Source organism: Corylus avellana, chromosome ca3, assembly GCF_901000735.1.
Source record: "Corylus avellana chromosome ca3, CavTom2PMs-1.0".
NCBI lineage: Eukaryota > Viridiplantae > Streptophyta > Magnoliopsida > Fagales > Betulaceae > Corylus > Corylus avellana.
Genome location: NC_081543.1, coordinates 31,154,396 through 31,174,874, shown reverse-complemented (window position 1 = coordinate 31,174,874; position 20,479 = coordinate 31,154,396). Strand labels below are relative to the sequence as shown.

Genomic DNA, 20,479 nt, shown 5'->3' with positions numbered 1-20,479 from the left:
TTATATTTATTATTGAAACCAAAACGATGTTGTTTTGGTTTAACTATACAAACCTATCTAAGGTTTTCCGGCTTTTCCCCAAACTTGCATGCAGCAGAGCAGAAGCGCCACAAGCCCGCACTCCTTAAAACCTAAAACTCCTCCGTCCTCTCCCTTGAGTCCCTCTACAGCAGTGCCGCTCCTCTCTCAATCTCTCACTCTCTCAACTTAAGTCTCCTCCCTCGAGTCCCTCTGCAGCACCTGCACCGTCGATCTCTCACACCATCGCACACTCGCACGCCTGACACCCTTCTCTCGCAAAGTCGCATCGCAACCCAGGTAATCTCTAGTTTGGGTCTCCAATTTTTTAGCCTTCCCACCTTATCCCATTGATTGTGAGTGATATGTTTTGTCACTTTGTGTGAAATAGGAGTCTGTGATTGAAGCTGAGAAGGAAGAGTCTAGACTGTCTAATGGTTTTGGAGATCTGGTTTGCCGTGGCAAGGTCAGTCTCACTCTCTCTTTCGCTCTCTACGGTTTGTTTGGCTGCTAATGGTTTGTAATTCTTAAATTGCTTATAGATACTCTGAAGTTTTTAGACAAAAACTTATGAGAATGTTCTCTTATATATATATATATATATATATATTAAAATGCTTCCAGTTGTTCTATTCGAAAACACCAATTCACAAAATTGGTCTGAATCTAATTCCCATCTAGTTTTTTGAACTTTTCATATACTGTTTTTTTTTAACATTGTAATTTTTTTAACATTGTATGAGTTTAACATAGTTAACTTTTCATATGCTTCCAGTGTTTTTAACATTGTATTTTTTTCACATTGTATGAGTTTTAAAAATATTGAATACAAACTATTTTTATTTTTATTGTAGTTTAGATGGATGCATATGCACCTACATCAGCTACTTCTTCTTATCCTATAGGCATAAATGATGAAGAATTAGAAACATATGATGATGAATTTGATGAGTTTGAAACGGATACCCAAAGGATTAGATGTGCTGGTTCTATGGGGTCGTGGTGGACAACCACCAATCTATACACATGTTAATGTTCATTGTTGTGTTTTTCAAAATCATTCTTCGTGGCACTTGGAACCAAACCACCAGTACTTTCATAGCACTAGCGACCAAATCCTCTCCTGAAATGAAAATGATATAACAAAGGGAAGTTCTAGAAGAACAAAACAAGAAATTTTGCTCTAAACCCATCTCATGCCAAAACTCTAGCAAATCATTGTCCCCACACACATGCGCACGTGGTATATGTCTTACTTTTAGTTGCCCTTAGAAACACCTGTCATTTGTGATGTTTTTGGTATTTTTAGCAAATCCCGTCCCTATTGATACTATAATTTTTACTACAAATTTTTTATAAACTGACATGATATTTACCACGTTAAGTTATTGAAATATGGATTATCATATGGTACTTAATAATTCAGTCACTAAAATGTAAATTACTACAAAATATGTATTTTCATAAAATATAAACAGACACTTGAATTTATAAAAAGATTAATTATTAGTAAGAGAAATGCAGTTGTCCATGATCGAAACTGTATGGTTCATTAAAGAAGACTCATGATTAAATCTTATAAAAAAAGACTTGTAATAGGCCCCAAATATGAAGCATGCACAAGAGAACATCAATTCAGATGAGGACTTGGGGAAAGTTTACAATTTTATTCTCCTTGATAATAAATTATTGAATCCATCTTCATCCTCATCCCCAACTCTTCTATTATTTTAACCACATGTGTCTTTATTGGGATCTTTGTTTATCACCATCTCCGAAAAAGTGTTGGATCCTCTTATGATCTTGGATGACATTCCACTATTCCAGGGATGACGTGTCCACTGACAAAATCCATATCACATGACCCACCACTGATCCCAATCCCTTGGACATGTGTTTTGGATTTCCATGTTGTTTTGTTAAGGCACATATCCGTCCACGTTTGCCCTATCCTTAAATAGACTAGGAACAGAGTTTTTATGTATAAAATATGGCCATTACCAGACAACAATGGCCTTACCACCATCTGTATGGTCCTGGCCATCTCAAGACCGGGAGTTCAATCCCAAATATGAGTTTAAAATGGTCTATAAAACTTCCTTAAGATTAACTTTAATGTGGTGATACTTGACTCCTTCTGCCTTGCCATCAGATAAGCAGTGGTGGACAATCTCAACAATATTATAATAGACAGTGACCAGCTGACTCGCCAGAACCAAGACCTACTACTTGAGCAGCAATTAAAACTTTTTTCTCTTTGCAGCTCCACTAGCTTTTGAATTTTATTCTAGTTTGATAAGTTAGTAAAGTTCATCAACGTGCAAATAGACATATGCATAACCTTGCTAGATTTGACACCTCTACTGATAAAGTGGAAGTATTTCCGTTTCATCCCTTCTCCCTATTAGTGATATTAGCCCCACTAGCTAGTTTTGTTGCCCCCCTTTTTTTCTTGTTTTGTTTGTATTATTTGCACAGAAAAATTTTAAAAAGGATATTGGTTGTACATAATACTATGGTTATTTAGGTTTTCTCATGTGAACACTTATGTAGTTTATCTGTCAAAGTTCCCATCCTTGATGTTAGTTTCTATGCAACATCCAAAATCACTCTCATAAATTTTCCCAGATTTGATGCAGACAGGTATCCTAGTCAGATCCCAGTAAATCTCGAGACTCTTCTTGGGCATCATCTTTTTCTAAACTATCTTGGGTGGCCTTGACCAAAACCATATAATGGTGGAGGCGGCTGTAGCCTTTTCTTATGTTCCTACTTTTCAAACGCAATATTACAGTCAGTTTATTGGTCAATTAAAAATAACAATATCCAAATACGAATAACAACTGTATTTGAATTGTATCGAGTATGCCCAGCTTCTAGGGAAAGCAAGGATGTGAGATTACCTATGGGATGATTTATGATAAAGAGTAATATATCATTTCACTGCCTCTTTTCTACTTCCAGCCACGTTAGACAAAAAAATCCACCCCTCCCCAATCTCCTGATCAGCGCCACCCTCAACTACCACATAAAGGTGATTAGGACCACCCAATCTAGTGGTTGCAGCCACCAAATCGCAAGGTCGGGGGTGGTCCCGACCACTCCAGAGGTTCAGTTGGGATTGACCACCCCCTCGGCCACCCATGGAGGCTGCACAACTTTTAGGCTGACATGGCAATGCCACGTCACATGGTACTTCCACGCCAGAGAGTAGAGAAACCAGGAGTGTCTTTAGCATTTATACAGCTCCTATAGGCATACTAGAAAGCTACCATAATCAAGGTAAAGGCTCAGTGTTAAGAAGAGCTAGAGAATCCTTATCCATTCCAACGCAATAAAAGAACAATAAACTAACGTCCAAAAACATAGGCATCAAGCAAAGCACCCTGTTTATTCCTTGACATGCAATGACAAGCCAGAAAGGTACCCAGCACCATTGATGGTCAAGATTTTGTGTAGGATTCAATAAATTAGAAGACCACCAAAATAGTGATAGAATAAAGCATGGGTGTTGTTAAACGTGCTCACCGTTTACAACAGTGCAGAACAAATCCAAGCATAGGCTTTTAGAAGTCTGCACGAATATTGCCCCTGGGAGCGGTTAAACCTGTAAATGAACACTGCCATACAGAAGAAAAGGTAGAATCAACATTTTTAGGCTGAAGATATCTTGTATGAGCAAAAGGAATATACCATGATGTGTCACACTGCATCATCAAATCTTAAATATGTTCTCCAGGTGAGTGATGGCATGCAAGCTGGCAAAATAGTAGAGATGGCAATTCGTATTTGCACGGTAATTCGTATTCGCATGTTGGATTTAGGTTGTGTCAAACTATAAGTATAAGACTATAAACGTTAACTTTAACCTGACTCATTTAATTAAACGGGTCAGCTCCTTCAACTCTAACTCACTAATTTTATGTTAGATTCGCTAGTCGTATAAAAAATTAACAGTCCTAAATGACGTATGTCGGATTCAAATTCGAGACATGAGTATAAGAATATATAAAGTAACCTTAACTCAACCAAATTTAATTAAACGGATCAAGCCCTTCAACCTTAATCCACTAATTTTATGTTGAGTTCATGTCGTGTTCGCGAATCTTGTGTCAAAAATTGTCAACCCTATAAAATAGAAGATAATCTAGACTATACTTTATCTTTAGTTCATTCATTTCTGCAAGTTCCTTCTATACAATAACATTTTGAATATATGATCCAATGATGTTGCATCTGCTAGGCTCAAGTGACAATAGGTACGTAGAAAGAATTTTATGACATCTTATAAGTATGAATGGATCAAAAAATAATATATGAAGAATACTAAGCATGCATCAGCTACACCTCTAGGCTGTGCAAGCCCTCTGTACATTGCTGCACGCCTACTGAATTACTACGAGATGCAAGGCCTTTAGATGCTCCTCTCTCTAGATGCTCAAGGTAATCCATTACAACAGGATCAGTCCAAGGAGCCCCACGTGGAGCATCAACACCAGCAACCCACCCTAGATGGCCACCTTTGGGAGTCACTATCAACAAACAGTTTGGATTTTCCTACAACAACAGCAGTGGATATATTTGATAAGAAAAGGGAAGCAGAAAGAGGAGAAAATCACATACAAAAACTGCTTTATTTCTAAGTGGTAGTAATGGAGAAGCGCAAGCCTGGTTAGGTTCATGTGATCAAGGGAAATATCTTTTAAATCAAAAAATTTCAAAAGAACTAATAGACAGAGATGTACATAGGATGAAAGATTCCTGTGATAGAATGTGCTGAATACTTGAAATGCTTTATACACTTTGAGTGGTTGCAAATGTTTTATTCCTAGGTAATGGAGCTTGTACTTGTCAATCATTTGGAAGTTCTTTTTGAAGTTTCAGGAATACTGAGAGGAAGTACCTAAGTGTTCCTTGGTCAGGGAATCACCACTATATTCACAAATTATTTTGGCATATCACATGGAGAAAAACATTTTCCCAGCAAGTATAAACAATAATTTAGCAAAATATAAGTTTTTGGGATCCTATAATCCAATTTGGGATAGTATAAAATACATGGGAGAGTTCACAATTAATGTTGGTTGAGATGAACAAAACAAATAGAGGTTATTTAATTATTTTTTGTAATCCAGAGACGATGCCAGCATGGTCAACCTGGTCTGGAGGACTTGCAGCATTTTATCGAAATCATAGCAGTATGAAGTGAATAGCAATCACCAGCAAACCTGGGAATTATAGTTGCATTACCAGCTGATCAACAAAATGCTAATTAGATAACTTCTTAGGATCATGAACTTAAAAACAGGGTCCAACGGATATGAAGTATTAAGGGCATAAAAATAACTTTTCTACAAAGTGATTTGAACAGAATATGACCCCAGGTGAAGGTATGAAGCTTTAGGGGGAAAACAAGATTCTGAAGGAGATATGAAGTCACAAGGAAAAAGCTTTATGCAAATTAAGTCGATAAATAAACTTGACAAAAGCAGTTAGCCACCCTAGGAAGAAGCAATAAATTGCACCTTGAGAGATTAACATAAGGGGAATAAAACTAGCATATATGGCTCAAGAGACCAATGAGCAACAACAAACCTTGATATCTTCACGAGGAATTCCCCTAGATGGAGCAATTGGATCATTTTCTGCCTGCAAACCACTCACATGTAAAGCTATAGCACATGCCAAAGATCACCTAAAATAATTCTTTAAAAAACTTCTACAACTCATGCCTCAGATATCCAAATATAAAAAGTAAGCCAAAATAGTTCAAAGTCTAGCATTTGATTCTTCTTCCTTCTCATTCACTCATTAGTGTGTACTACTAGAAGTGGTAAAGAAATTACCTGAATGCAAAGCAAAGGTATGCAAACATGCTTTATTGAGTCTGAACTACTAGAATTTGAGTAGTAGTCATCCACTGACTTGAAACCAAATGAAACTGCAAGGATTATGAGAGTTTTTGTAAGATCATGAGGTACCATTACATCCATAAATGGATATTTATTCACATCCATTACATACCACGGGTTAGTCCTTCATCAAACTCCCTAACAGACTTCGCATTGGCAGCTAATGGGATATTGTATTCACCACCCATCTCTTCAAACAAAAGAGAATGCCTGCAAAAACAAAAGATTTCAGGTGATACTTTCTAAAACCTAGAAGTCAACCTCGAGTTAAGTACATAGCAGGAACACAAAGGATTACTTCTTAAAAATTTCACAGAGGGCACGTGCAAGAGCTTTGTCATAGACATTATTAAAGCCCTTATGAAAGTCCTCATCTGCAATGACCAAATTGAAAGGATTACACATTGACACGGCACCAGAAAGAGGGCAAGTATGAGACTCCTGCAAGTCACACATAATAAAAATATAAATAAAACAGCAGCAGATTTGCAGTAAATTGGAAAGAAGCAAGCAAAAACAAACCAGTTCAAGAGTAGCTCCTTACAACCAAACCAACAAAATATAATATTCTTCTCCTCAAAGAGAGTGGCTTTAGCACTGATGGTATTCAAGATCACGTGAGATTGTAATTAGCTGAAATTAAAACACAACATCCTAACTTATAACATTCCACTCTGCAGAGGCCCCAAAATATCAGGGATTCCTTGTCCAGTTTACAATATGAAACACCATTCTGCAAAATCTGAAGTTGTGAAATCTCTTCCCAATACTCCAAACTCCTTATTGACTTTTCCCTTGTCCTTTAGAGCCTCCAAATTGAACAATATTTGACTCAAAACCGATATGCAGCATAAGTCTGTAAAGTACTACTTACAAATGGAATAGGTTTCAAATATGTGACAGACAACAAGACAAGTGCACTACTAAGAAAAGAGGAACAAGTTCAGATACTGAGAAAACACAGAATGGCCTATGATATAATGGTGAATATGGCCTTAGGTAGAGCATAATGGGAAAAAAGGATTTGTGTATAATACCATTTTGGATTAAAGGTGATGATGAGTTGAGTAGAGCAGAAAACAACTGGATATTACAACAACCTGAACTTATTAACATATTCAAGTCTAGACTCACAAGCTAACCTAAGATTATTGCCACACTATGTTCTGTGCTGTTGAGTATTGTAAAAAGGTTAAGTCCCACATTAGATGTGAGTGGTTAATATAACATAGAGTAATGCTACACTCATCTGCCATATTACTCTCATACCACTAGGCTGATGTAGCAATGACAATTGACTCTTGGATCAACCTTTATTAGAAATGAAAAAATAAAAATAAAAATAAAATAAAATTCAAGGGCTAATGGGACTGCCACATCAGCCCAGTTATATAGGAGTGATATGGGAAATGAGGGTTTAGAATTCCTTTATAACATAATGGGACCCAGCCTATAGGCTTAAGCTTTTAAGTTGAATGGTGTCTCAATATGTTATATTACGATTTCACTGAAAACTCTTCATGTGTTAATCTCCCTTAGCATCCACAATATGCAACTTAAGAGCAAACCTTCCAAAACCAAGTTAACATTTCTCATGAAGTCAGTAATCAAAGAAAAAAATGACTTAAAGAAAGCAAAATAATTGATACAAGAATATCAACTTATGGAGAAAACTTAGCTAAAACCAAAAGCATGGTCAAAAACAAAAAAAAAGCATATCACATACCTGACCCAAATATCGAACAAGAATGTTTGCCCCAAGAGACCAACCAACAGCATATAAATTAGCCTTTGGGTACCGCGTACCAACATGCTCCACTACGTCACGCATATCTCCTAAAAAGGAAGCTGAATAGAACTGCACCAACAAAGTTGAAAAATTCATCACATAAAATGATAGAAGCCTCACAGAATTCAAATGTATAATCTAAAAAAATATATTATTTCACCATAGTAAGACCCGCCTAAGTGACGTAATCCAATTGGTCCATGAGGCAAGCTAGTTGGGTTAAGAAAAGACAAAGAAACCCAGTGGTAATAGAAGAGTACCTACAACAAGGAGGACCAACGACCAACCTGCTCATACCCATCAAATACAGAACAAAAAGAAAGGGGAACCAAATGAACCCTTGCGGTTTTTATCTTAGTTTATTTTCTTCCTTGAATGAGCCATTGAGCCCTCCGGAACTTAGGAATATGTTTAGCATTGCAAACACCATCCTACTTAGTTTAGATGTTTTTGTGCTTGCACTTTTTTTTAAAAAAAAAATCAACTTGTCAATAGTCCTGTGTGCCATTATTAACTTGTTTCTAGTAACCACCTACATTTTTTAACTTATTCTACCACTTGTTTAGCCACTAACACGTCTTTGTTATTGTATTGGCTATCTTCAGGGATTCATTTGGCTGAGCTTATTATACTTTTCTCAAGCATTTCTAATGATAGTCTTTCTAAACCTCTTACATTGTCAAAGCCTTTCTAACAAATTAACTTGCTCTTTCCAACTTATTTAATTTGCCAAAGTAGTCCAGTTAGGAGGTTAGAGTAATCTTTTTCTTCATATTATCTAGTGTTACTGAATTCTAGGATTTCGGCAAGTTATTTATTCAAAAATAAAAATTTGTCGATTGAGTCCAAGTACGGTTCTTGAAAATAATTTTCAGCCCATTTTCATCGGAATACTAACCAAACAATTAAACCATTTCTTAGAGCATCACAAAAACCCATGGAATCCTGCAACAAAACTCGTACCTGAGGAGTGGTGACGGGGCTATTTCCACAGCCTCGGCTATTGAACACGACCACACGCCAACCTCTGCTTCTGGCCCTGACCAACATGTGCCTCACATACGAGTCGTCACTCCCTCCTGTTAAACCCGGCTGCAACCATCCATTACCACCACTAAGAAAACCATATGTAACCTTAATACTGAATAAATTAAATCATAGAGAAAATTGGATTAGAATCTTAGCTAATTCCCCCTTCGATGATTCAACCCGAATTTTGACGTACCAATATTTATCACATTTTAGTCCAAAATCCAAATTATTTAATTTGAATATAATAGATAGGATTTAATAAAATAAATTCTTAAGTATCTTGATCCAGGAAATAATCATAAACTAACTCAGCATTTATCACATTTTATTGAAAACGATAAATGTTAGCAAAATCTCAATCGTTTAATTCGAAAGCAATGGTGAGGATTTAAGGAATTCGATAGTAGAAGAAATTAATCATAAACTAGACGAACCAGTAGAATGAGGACAGGAGACTCGGGCGGCAACTGATGGTCGTCTCCGGAGACCCAGTCGAGGGCGACGGCGCCGTTATCTTTCGTACGGAGGCACTCACGGCGGAGCCTGACGTCCGGGATGGACCGGAAGAACGCGGCGAAAATGGTCTCCACGTGGCGGTTCCATCCGAAGAGAGGAAACGGAGTGTACGGCCGGACCAGGGTCTTGAGCGCCGGGAGGATCGTCTCGCGGGCTCCGCCGCCGGAAACGACTTCGAGTGACGGGTGGGGCTCCCGGTGATCAGGCATTGCGTCGGTGCTGAAGTGGACGGCGGAGATTTTGGGGATTTTGGTTCTGATAGGGGATGGCGTGTATGTTATTGGTTGGAAGTGGCGGAAGAGGGTGTGAGGTGGGGCTCTCGCCATTTCTGACCGCGCTTTTTCGGTGCGATAGTGAAAGAATATTCTACTATCAGTGTGACAAACCCGCTGTTGCAAGTAGCGAATTTACGTTGCAAACGTGTTTGGCGCCTTGTTTCATGAAACATTAAAATTAGAGAAATGCCGAGGGTTAATAAATTTTTCATATTTTGCCCATAATTTTTTATAATTAATCATTAAATTTATAGACTTATGTAGATCTCACGTAAGTTAATGAGAAACTCCTCAAATCTATTGATTATAATGGAATATGAGCTAAATATGTAATTTATTGACCTCTAACATTTCTCTTGAAATTATTCTTTGCATAAGTAATGGTAGACACTAGAGCTGACGTGGCATTATATTATACTTCAGCCTTTCGATTGGCTGTTATTTTTTTGAGAAATTATTGGAGTCAATATGATATGAAAAAAATATTGACACCAATTATTTATTTATTTATTTTTTAACGAGTTATCTCTTCATTTATATAACAATGAAATATGGCAAAATGCTCCATACAATACCAAATATACAATTTGGAATCTTCACATCTCAAACATTATTTATGACACATACATTAGCTTTTCGAGCTATTATAAAACAATATCTATGAAATGTTACAATCTTAATCAGTTTCAGAACTACAACAAATTTCGACAAATCACGTTTCTATTCGCTGCTATGTCATTGATTTCCTGGCTTTTTAATCTCTACTACTTGTGCTTTATCAAACGTAATCACCTTTGCTGCCTCTACCGTAATGACAATTCTTCTTCATACATGATTACTCCTTTGTCACTGATCTATAGTTTGCTCCCATAAATGAACCATAGGAAAACAAAAGACCAACCGGAAGCCAAATTTGTTATTCCTAAGGATTTGTGAAAAAGAAACAAAAAAGACTAAAACTTCACCCTATAGATCGTTGCTAAAAGTAGATATAGAAAGAAGAGATTTTTATTTAAAAATAACAAAAATACAATAACAACAAATACCCAACACACCCTCACGCCCACACGACACTGCCAGCCAGCCACATATAAATCACTCTAAGGAATTGATTTACGATTCTACGGATGCCCGGTGAAATGAGAGAATGTTGGGGTTGCTCTCTCTAGGGTTCGACGGCTCTGGATAGACTATTATTAAAATATAAATATAATATATAATTATAATATGAGAATTGGTATTCTTCTTTCTCCTATCCTTTTCACATCCAATTTTTTTGAAAAATTAACCATCATATGTATATGATTCACAGGTTTATCCATGTGGAGTAGTAGTAGCAATTCGTGTTTGCGTATCGGGTTCGGGTTATGTCAAAACATATGTATAAGACTATATAAGTCAATCATAACCTGATCTATTTAATTAAACGAGTCAAACTCTTTAATCATAACTTTTTAATTCTATGTTAGAACTCATGTCAAGTTTGCCGTTCGTGTAAAAAATTTATAATATTTGATTTTACTAAAAAAATAGTTGGTTTTTAAAAAAGTTGAATAGGAGAGAACATGAAATGAACGTTTAGATAGACTTTCTCATATAACATTGCTCCTATCATATTAAATATAATGCACGAAAAAGTTACATGCACATGATCTACCATGCTAAAATATATTATTTATTTAATTAATATAAATCTAACAAAACTGATCAAAAGAGAGACAGAATACAAAACAATAGCAGGTAAAATCAAGAGAAATATAATTAAGGCCGATGCAAAGTACTCCTTAGTCCTTAGGACCTTAATTATGATCAACATAATATATAAGCATTAACCAAATTATGACTCATGAGGAAGTTTCGTGATTGGCCTTCTCCAAATACTTCTGCTTCTCTTCCTCAGTCATGAAGGCCGTGATTGGAAAAGACTTTCCTATCCCCATCGGAGTCTTGAAATATATTTTCCGGCTTTCAGGGCCTTCTAAGCTCATCTCAGTTATGGGCACCCACAAAAAGACCTGCTTGCTCTTAACGCCGGTCATCTTCTTCATCTTGAACTTCTCCACGTACGCGGTCACCTCTGCGGCATAGCTGACCCGGGTATTCGACCCGACAAAGAAATGCTCATATGGGGCCCTCTGCTTCATCCAAACAAACCCGGTTTCTCGAACTCTCCCACACTCTTCAAGGTCCTGCAGGGGAAGCACGCCTTTGGGGAACCCCAGCTCTTCCAGGAGGTCTATGGAATGGCGGTAGCACTCCTCCGCACCATGCACGATCTCAGCCCCGGCGCGCTCGTCCTGGCCCCGTGATGAGCCGCTGCTAGCCATTTCGACCGAGCTTGCCAAGAACAAATTTGTGATCAAGAATATATGGAGAATTGTGTGATCAAAATGTATGATTTTGCATGGATTAAATAATGGCCGGGATGCTAGCTGTTGGCTGGAGGTTGAGCTGCATGGGCTAATTCAAGAGGGTGGTTTACCTAACGGCTAGTACCTACTTTGTCGGTCGCGTATTTGGTATTGGCCCATGCATGTTCCATTCACCTAATAAAAAAGGAGAGTTTTCATGGAGGACCACATGGCGGTTTGGCGTCTTTGATTGTGGTTTGATTTTGAAGTAATGCTATCCACCATCAATTTTATTCTATTTATTGATTAGGCGTTGCTAATTAAAAATAAAAAAATATATATATAATTTCTAACCTTTGTAAAAGGACAAAAATGAATTTCAGAAATGAAGGAGAAAAATCAATTTTCTAGTTTACCAAGGGCATTACACATTGTTGCTGGACTTGATAGCTGGCACTTTACAAGGTTGATCCGTTTGTTTCAGCACAAAACATTATAAATTTTTTTTTTTTTTAATGTTTGACACCCGTAAAATATTGGTTAACTTGAAAATGCTTTTTAACAATGCTTTTAGTTGACTAAGAAAAATAGCCTTCACAAGATGTAAATTTACTTACGTTTCTCATGTGTACTTGTAAATTCCGTTTTCTAATGTTCTCCTACACCTAGGGTATGCAATTGTGTGAGGATCCCTTATAGGGCTTACTTGTCCAAGCAAGAATCGAGCAGTTCGAACACCTGGTCTGGCAAGTAGGCCTCATAAGGGCTCACAATTGCTCACCCATATTGTAATTGCACTGGATCTCAATCTCACACCTGAATGCCTTCTATTATTACATACTCTCTTCTTTCGCAATTTATATTATCACGTGTAAAAAGATTGCAGTATAAGTTGTAGTACTTTTAGAATTTTCCAAAATTTAAATTTAAATGTGGCTAATACAGAAGTACCACATTAATTGCCACGTCAATTTATAAGTATACGTAATACTGAATAATTTAAATTTGATTGTAGCTAATTTGTAATAAGTTATAACAAAGTTGCAGAACTCAAATTATTTTACTTTCTTCACATCTTAATGATTCTATGATTTTGTTTTCAAGAGGTAACTCAATCCACTGGAAACCACGCCTCATAAAGTGGAGGTTATTTGTTCGAATCTCACATTTCCCCTCTTGTGTGGACATGCAAAAAAAAAAAAAAAAAAATGATCCTATGATTCTAGCGCAAATTAAGGCTCATATTTTGCACTCACTTAATTTTATCAATCTTCAAGTCTCGATTTATCTCCATCTTTACCGATTAATTTTAGTGAGAAAAGTATAGGGATGTTTTGGACATATCATTTGTCCCAACCAACAATCTAATGATTCACCCTTGGCCCAACCTACTTGTATGATGGCTGATGGGCCCTCTCTCATGATTTGTTTGGTTCTTTTGTGTCCCCAAGGCCTAAAAGGTATCTCATATTACGTACATATACTGTCATCCTCAAATTTCAATGCATTTAAAAATTCTGTGAATATAAGGTCTACGCAAGGGTAAAAGAGGGAATATAATTTATTTTATTGTTCATGTTTGATATTTTATAGTATTTAATTGGGTATATTGTGTCATTTTCTTTTAAACAAGTTAAATTGTGCGATAACATAAACAACAAATACATGGTTAGATGTTATAAAATTTAATCAGAACCATCAAATGAAGAAGATGAGACGTTATATTCAGCGATTAATAATAAAGATGCTCTCGTCTCCAAAGTTTAAATTGATAAAAAAATAAAAATAATCATTTAATTAATATTTAACCGTTCAATTCGGCTAATGATATGTATTAATGAGGCTCATCGATTTTTCTCTTTCCTCCGTGTTGATGGGAGAGAAATTCTTCCATTGTCATTTTTTCATTTAACTTAATAAGATAATTTGTCATATTACATGATCTCCTTTTAAATAGGATCCTCTCTAATTCATTTGAAATGAGGAGTATCTATTTAGTATAAAATAATGGGTAATATTGTCTTAACATTAAAGTTGAATGACAAAATTTATAATATTATCCATTATTTTATACTAAATAGATACTCTTCATTTGAGTATCCTATTCCAATCTCCTTTATATGTAACTCAAATTTTAATAAATACTTAATTTGATATTTGCATTTCCCGCGTCATTTTTTGGTTTAATTATCTCATTCAGATAATTGTGCTTGCAATCCCAAGAAAAATGGTGATTGTTTTTCTAGATGCTATATTAGTTTCGGTAATTTAAGACTTCATAAATTGATTAATGACATTAATTATTACACTTAAAAAAAAAAAAAAAAAACCAGACAAACAAATAAAGTAAAAAGACAATAAGACCACTCAATAACATACAAAGTATATAAAAATAAATAAAGTAGCCTCATACTTCATGTGATTTCTTTTAGATCGGAAAAGCAGGGGCACGTGGTCCGGCATGATTGAGTGCTTTGTCTCCTCATTGTCTTTTCATATTCTGATCCACGCATTAGTGTGCGATGTGATCAATTCGATCCTCACCACAGCCATCCCACTAATTACAAACTTAATTTGCCTTTTGACTTTTGAAGACAGAGTGACACGTTGACTGTCACATAATATAATAATTTATATTTTAAACACTTGTAATAAATTGCGTACTTAATGTATGTTATTAATGAAGCATGTGCTAAGAAAGCTAAAGATAATTTCTTTTTTTCGAGTCCATAAGGATTTTTTTTCATTTAGTGGTTTATATTTTATTTTGTTTTATCAATGATGCATATAATTTGATGTCATTTTAAACAATATTGTAACATTATATACGCCGTTAAATGAAATAGAAAAAAGACTCGTAAGAGAGCGGCCTAAGTAGTTAAAGGGCAAAAATTTCTCTAGCTTATCTAATACATGATTTTAGTGGATAAGGGCCGTGAAAATCCTATTACTAGTAGCGGACACTCAAGATTAGATGGATTCTCAATCTTAGCTGTTGCTTATGGATTCAACCGTCGAGGTTAGTCAAATCATAAAACCAAAATAAATGGATAACTAATTCTAACACGAAAAATAATATAATATTATATATATATAGAAACAAATAGTGATAAATCAACTTTTTTTTGTTTTCATCTATCAATAATCATATTTTTTTTTTTAACTATATGTCCACATTGGTCACATTTGACTATATATTTTTACTCAAATTTTAGATATATTATAATCAAAACAACAATTATCCAAAAAAAAAAACAAAAATATCAGCGACCTACGAGATCATCTCCAGATGGGCCGGGCGGGTGCCCGCCAAATCCCCTCATCCGACCCTTTCCAAGTCTTCGATCTACCATTCTCACTCAACTCTCAATCACAAAGAGGGGGAAAAAAAAAAAAAAAAAACAATCAGAGAGATTCGCAAACCAAGAGAGAGACAGAGAGGGAGAGAGGGAGATGACAAAAAATAAAATAAAAATAAAAATCAAAGGATATTTTAGTAGCTCACCCACAGCCACAATGATGACCTCTCATGGAAAGCGAGCAGTGCTCTAAAAAACAACTTGGAGAACAAGAAGAAGAAGACGAAGAAGAAGAGATAGCCGTGTGATGGTGTTGTTGCCCAAATTGCCCTTCACCACGAGGAACAAGAACGAGGTCTCAACGGTAATTTCGCGCTGCCTCCTCTCGTTGATGCTATTACTTTCCGCCGGTGATGGTAACGGACGGATCGTGGTCGTTGAAGGTAGCAGCGTCGGCGGAGGCGGCGGTGGAGGGTTCGGGTTCGGGTTCTGGGCTTCGGCGGCGGCTTCCAATGTCGGGCTAGCCATCGCCGTGACGGCGATGGCCGGTCTGGCCTTGGCCGCCACTGTCGTCTACTCTCGTAGGTAAAACCAAACCCCCCCCTAACGGAAATGAAGAAAAGAAATCAAATCGTTTGCAAACCCTAGAGAAATTGGATAGATAGATAGATAGTAGTTAGGTAGATGCTTATGGGAGAGACACCTGTAATGAGAGCCCTACGGCGAAGTCACACTTCTTCTTCACCGTCGTCGTCGTCGTCGAATTCATCTTCACCGTCATCGTCATCGTCGTCATCGTCGTCGTCGTCGTGGGTTCATTTGCGATCGGTTTTGTTAGTCGTTGCTTCTTCGTCATCGTCGTCCTCGTCGTCCTCACCAGTTTCCACTGATCGGTGAGTTCCTAATTCCCTCTTTTCTCTCACGAATCATTCCGAGAGCTTATCTCGTAGAGTAGTGCTTTCGCTTCAGATCTTGATCTAAAAAAGTACTCAATTTTGCTTCCATTATCCAAAAACGTCACCTTTTGTTAGTGTCTCATCCTGTGAGATTCCGGTTCTGTTTGTTGTTTGTTTGTGATTTTTGCAAAGGGTAGTTATACAGTGATTGTGATAAGAGTTTTTGTTTTTCTTTCCGTGTGTTTTCCTCATCCGGTTTGATTATGATATTTGTTTTAAAAACCCTCATAGTTACTGTGTATATTTAGCATTGGTGGGTCTGTCATGAAAATGTCTCTGTCTGAGTGAATTTATTGGGATTGTGTTGCTTTGAGATTCAATGTGGTTTAATGTTTGTGCGATCTAGTCGAAGCTGATTTTCTTTGTTCATTGACTCTCCTTGTCCCTGCTGAAGTGAGTAGCCTGGTTGAATGTGTTTACAACTTCCCCGTTCACCTTTTGATGCAAATTGGGATATTTGATGATTGTTAAGTCGATGGGTTTTCTTTTTTATACGAAGCGTATTTGTTTTCAGGTGCAGATCAGTGTTTAATTTGTTTATGCTTTTGTTCAGGGTTAATCTTAAATCTCCTTGGTCACGTAGGAGAAGAAAACATGTTCTTCTGCCCAAACAATGGAAGAGTTTCTTTACACCAGATGGAAAGCTTATCGATGGTGGTGTCAAGTTTTTGAAGAAAGTTCGCAGTGGGGTATGCTATTGATTTTTCTCAGACCTAGTTATTTGATCATGTGAATTTTAATTTTAGCTTGGTTTTTCTCCTATTTTTGTTACTGTTGTGAAAATTTGATTCCTTATACTTCTGATGCAGGGTGTTGATCCAAGTCTTAGAACGGAGGTTTGGCCATTCCTTCTTGGAGTGTACGCATTTCCATCTCTATATCTTTTTATATCGATGTTTATGTGTGTGTTATCTGTATTTACGTTTTGTTTACCTCTCTCTTTGATTGAGAATTGAGATAGATTTTGCTATCCTTTTAAGAAGTTTTGGTTGCATTGTTAGCCATAACCCACAGGTTAACTTAGTCCCATGGATTGCTTGATCCATGGCTGACTGTTAAGGCTTGGGTGGTTTGTGGATAATCTTTCCCTACCCTTGTCCTGAAGTTTTAAATCATTGTTGGCTTAGACTCAAAATCTGGATCAGTATATACAGTTCTGTTAATCTTCCAAGTGGCTGGTGCTAATTTTTATGGGACAAATGGGAGAACCTGAATATGTATGTGTAATCAATTTCTCAGGCTTGTTGGGGGTTTTTTTTCTTCTTTCTTTCTTCTTTTGTGTGTGTGTCTCCCTGAGTTGCAAATAATTGCTTTCCCTACTGGCTATGTAACTGACAAAGAGACTTTTTATATAACTACTCGTTTGGGCAAACTGTCTTGGGAAATAAGCTTCCAGCACCACCATTATGGTTCCTATGAATATTGACTTATTTGAGAATTTCTTTTTGTCATGTAGAGGAAGAAAGATGTATGGATCGCAATTTTATAGTGCTTCTGACTTCGTTTTTGGATTTCTCTTGTTCATTGTATACTTGCTGCTTTTTAATGGCCAAATTGCTCCAGACCTTCTTCTATGTCTTAACTTTGATTTGCTCATTGCAACAGCTATGACATGAACAGTTCTCAGGAAGAAAGGGACTCGGTCAAAATTAAAAAAAGGTACTACTATTATTAAATTCATTTAGGGCCTACGATGCAAATTCAAACACCCCCCTCTTTTCGCCCTCTTTTGCCCCTTCTTTTCTTTCTTCATGTAGTTACTGTTCTTTTGCTTGTGATGCAGAAACGAATACGATAACCTGCAGAAGCAGTGCCAGCAAATTTTAAAATGCAATGAGAAGAGCTTAAAGTTGAAGGAAGCTTCTGGGAACAGCAGCAACGAGAGCAGTGGAGATTTTAGTCAGGTTCTAGATTCTCCTTGCTTAGAAGATGCAGTCATTGGCAGTAGGTCCCTTTTGACTGAGGAAGGAAGCCCATTGGCTGAGGATCCAGACCACCTTGTCGGTCTAGCCCTCCAATCCTCTGATTCATTTTTGGAAGTAGATGGTGATAAGAGTGGACTGACCTGTGAGGATGCCTCTGCTGGTGATACAGAGTCAACTGATTCCGACTCTTCAGAAGAATCTGAAGACACGCAACCTTTACTTGCCACCAAAAGAACTGAAGAAAATGATGTTGATGAGCCTGCCAAGGAGAATTTATCTCCTTTCAATATAGAAGCCATGTCTCCTCCGGACACCGAAAGCAAGTCCAAATCTCACAGTGTTGAAGATTTTGCCAATTGGCAAAGAATAATCCGTCTTGATGCTCTGCGGGCAAATGATGAGTGGATTATCTACTCGCCATCTCAGGCTGCTGTCTCAGAGACTAAAGCTCCCCAGTTAGCAGAGAGTGTTGGGTTGAAGGACTATGATCACTTGGAGCCATGCAGGGTTTTCCATGCTGCTCGCCTGGTTGCAATCCTGGAAGCCTATGCACTTTATGATCCTGAGATTGGTTATTGCCAGGGTATGAGTGATCTACTTGCTCCAATAATCACAGTGTTTGAGGAGGACCATGAAGCCTTCTGGTGCTTCGTGGGTTTTATGAAAAAAGCTCGGCATAATTTCCGGCTGGATGAGGTGGGAATCCGGAGGCAGCTGAAAATTGTTTCAAAGATTATCAAGCGCAAGGACAGTCATCTCTACAGGCACCTGGAGAAGCTTCAAGCTGAGGATTGCTTTTTTGTGTACAGAATGGTGGTGGTTCTCTTCAGGAGGGAATTAAGCTTTGAGCAGACGCTATGCCTGTGGGAGGTAATATGGGCTGATCAGGCTGCTATTAGAGCAGGGATTGCCAAATCCACTTGGGGGAGAATAAGGCTGAGAGCCCCTCCTAGCGACGATTTGTTGCTTTATGCAATAGCAGCCTGTGTACTGCAAAGGAGGAAGCTCATCATAGAGAAGTACAGTTGCATGGACGAAATCATGAGGGAGTGCAATAGCATGGCCGGCCGTCTGGATGTTTGGAAGCTTCTTGATGATGCTCATGATTTGGTGGTCACCCTCCATGACAAGATTTAGGAAAACCCATCTCCAAAGCTCACACCTTCTTTTCGTCATTCTTCCCCAGACTCCCTTTCTCTTATAACTTCTAATCTGTTGTTGCACCTGTTGAGAATCCCTATAAAACCAAGGGATCTTCATGTTGCTTACCACTGCATGACACTGGCCTCTGATGGCCAATTTCTGTCATGAGTGAATTATGAGATTCACAATGTATTGAGCCCGCACTCGTTTGAGTGATGGTGGCAACACTTCTGAATTAGTTAATTAGAATTGTTTTTGCCCCAAGTTTCTTAATCTTGTGGCTATGGTATCTCTTGATTTTTTCGCATTTGTTATCTGGTTTGGTTTATCAATCTATCATGGCCCAAGATATGTTGGTGGTGGTGGTCTCCAAAGCAAAGCTATTAAGTCACAAACTCGGAATATCTTCGTATGGGAACATTTTTGTTGGTCATTGCAGGTGGATTGTATAAAATAGCTCTTGGTTTTTTTGGTTTTTTGGTGCAAGTACATAAGAACGAAACTACAAACTACCACAAAAGAGCTGAGCGACCCAACAAAAAGCCCTTAAATCACTATATTAGAGGGAATGTATCAAATGACTAGCTCTATAAATTCTTGGCAAATAAATTAAGAAAATTAGCCACCATGAAGGCGGTAAGACATGGTGTGTCCAAGATGACACAACCAAAAGGTCTAAGGAGGAGCACCAAACTGGAAGAGTAGTGAAAGGAGTTACGCCGGCGTGCGTAAACAGTAATGCACGCCGGTGACGTGGCATGTGCCACGTCGTTTCCCCCATTAAAAAAAAAAAAAAATCTAAATCGAAAAGACTAAAGCACGTTCGTCCCAGACCTCACATCCCAAAAAATTTCCCTCCAAACCCATTTTCCCTTCACCCCATTCTCCCTCCACCCAAATTCTCTCTCCACCAGCACCAGCACCGGCGCCGGCACTTTCCCCAAAAGCATTCCCTCCTACCACACATTTCATTTCCCCCCAAAATTTTCCTCAAACCCATTCTCCCCCACCGGGCCATGAGCCCATTACGAAATCCAGTTACAAAACAAAAAACTTCACAGTTACGATTTAGTAGTCCCAGTTCAAACATCATATTTCTCATTTTGTAGAGTTTGGGGCGTGCAAAGTAATGAATTTGTCCGATTTTCTCTTGTTACGCTTGTTTTGGTGAATTTGATTTCTTGTCCTCTCTCTTTGAGCTTGTTCTGGAAAATGGGGAAAAAGAAATGGTGAGCGTGAAGTAATATTATCATCTTTTTGGGT

The 20,479-nt window shown here is 37.6% G+C and overlaps 3 protein-coding genes across 7 annotated transcripts; 1 reads left to right on the top strand and 2 right to left on the bottom strand.

The window, feature by feature from the left end:
• Window positions 1-3,065: 3,065 nt before the first annotated feature.
• Window positions 3,066-9,660, bottom strand: LOC132176733 (embryogenesis-associated protein EMB8). 3 transcript variants are annotated; one of them, XM_059589018.1, is made up of 10 exons: window positions 9,186-9,660; window positions 8,683-8,811; window positions 7,657-7,788; window positions 6,229-6,371; window positions 6,043-6,140; window positions 5,865-5,959; window positions 5,614-5,667; window positions 4,366-4,575; window positions 3,547-3,638; window positions 3,066-3,286 (listed from the first exon to the last, which is right to left on the bottom strand). In XM_059589018.1, the coding sequence occupies exons 1-9, from the start codon at window positions 9,591-9,593 to the stop codon at window positions 3,585-3,587; spliced, it is 1,323 nt and encodes a 440-aa protein (XP_059445001.1). In that variant the 5' UTR covers window positions 9,594-9,660; the 3' UTR covers window positions 3,066-3,286; window positions 3,547-3,584. The 3 variants fall into 3 exon arrangements, with proteins under 3 accessions (XP_059445001.1, XP_059445000.1, XP_059445002.1); XM_059589017.1 differs by lacking the exon at window positions 3,066-3,286 and having other exon boundaries at window positions 3,313-3,638; XM_059589019.1 differs by lacking the exon at window positions 3,066-3,286 and having other exon boundaries at window positions 3,313-3,638; window positions 6,229-6,304; window positions 7,662-7,788.
• A 1,536-nt stretch (window positions 9,661-11,196) lies between these two features.
• On the bottom strand, window positions 11,197-11,920 carry LOC132176138 (uncharacterized). The gene has a single exon (XM_059588267.1). It carries the CDS (start codon window positions 11,867-11,869, stop codon window positions 11,387-11,389), a length of 483 nt encoding a protein of 160 aa, XP_059444250.1. The 5' UTR covers window positions 11,870-11,920; the 3' UTR covers window positions 11,197-11,386.
• Window positions 11,921-15,296: 3,376 nt separating this feature from the next.
• On the top strand, window positions 15,297-19,505 carry LOC132174936 (rab GTPase-activating protein 22-like). Of its 3 annotated transcripts, none has more exons than XM_059586693.1 (5): window positions 15,297-15,777; window positions 16,702-16,837; window positions 16,958-17,007; window positions 17,754-17,807; window positions 17,932-19,505. In XM_059586693.1, exons 1-5 carry the CDS (start codon window positions 15,500-15,502, stop codon window positions 19,208-19,210), a joined length of 1,797 nt encoding a protein of 598 aa, XP_059442676.1. In that variant the 5' UTR covers window positions 15,297-15,499; the 3' UTR covers window positions 19,211-19,505. The 3 variants fall into 3 exon arrangements, with proteins under 3 accessions (XP_059442676.1, XP_059442679.1, XP_059442678.1); XM_059586696.1 differs by having other exon boundaries at window positions 15,685-16,085; window positions 16,732-16,837; XM_059586695.1 differs by having other exon boundaries at window positions 15,685-16,085.
• The last annotated feature ends 974 nt before the right edge of the window (window positions 19,506-20,479 follow it).

What these genes read in the sequence shown, in the direction of transcription:
- LOC132176138 (XM_059588267.1), bottom strand. Translation starts at nt 11,869, where the DNA reads ATGGCTAGCAGCGGCTCATCACGGGGCCAGGACGAGCGCGCCGGGGCT.
- LOC132176733 (XM_059589018.1), bottom strand. Translation starts at nt 9,593, where the DNA reads ATGGCGAGAGCCCCACCTCACACCCTCTTCCGCCACTTCCAACCAATA. An exon ending in TGATGAAGGACTAACCCGTG is followed by an intron (nt 5,960 to 6,042) that starts GTATGTAATGGA and finishes TAATCCTTGCAG; the next exon opens with TTTCATTTGGTTTCAAGTCA. An exon ending in AGGGCTTGCACAGCCTAGAG is followed by an intron (nt 3,639 to 4,365) that starts GTGTAGCTGATG and finishes TCTGTATGGCAG; the next exon opens with TGTTCATTTACAGGTTTAAC.
- LOC132174936 (XM_059586693.1), top strand. Translation starts at nt 15,500, where the DNA reads ATGGTGTTGTTGCCCAAATTGCCCTTCACCACGAGGAACAAGAACGAG. An exon ending in TGGCCATTCCTTCTTGGAGT is followed by an intron (nt 17,008 to 17,753) that starts GTACGCATTTCC and finishes TCATTGCAACAG; the next exon opens with CTATGACATGAACAGTTCTC. An exon ending in TCGGTCAAAATTAAAAAAAG is followed by an intron (nt 17,808 to 17,931) that starts GTACTACTATTA and finishes CTTGTGATGCAG; the next exon opens with AAACGAATACGATAACCTGC.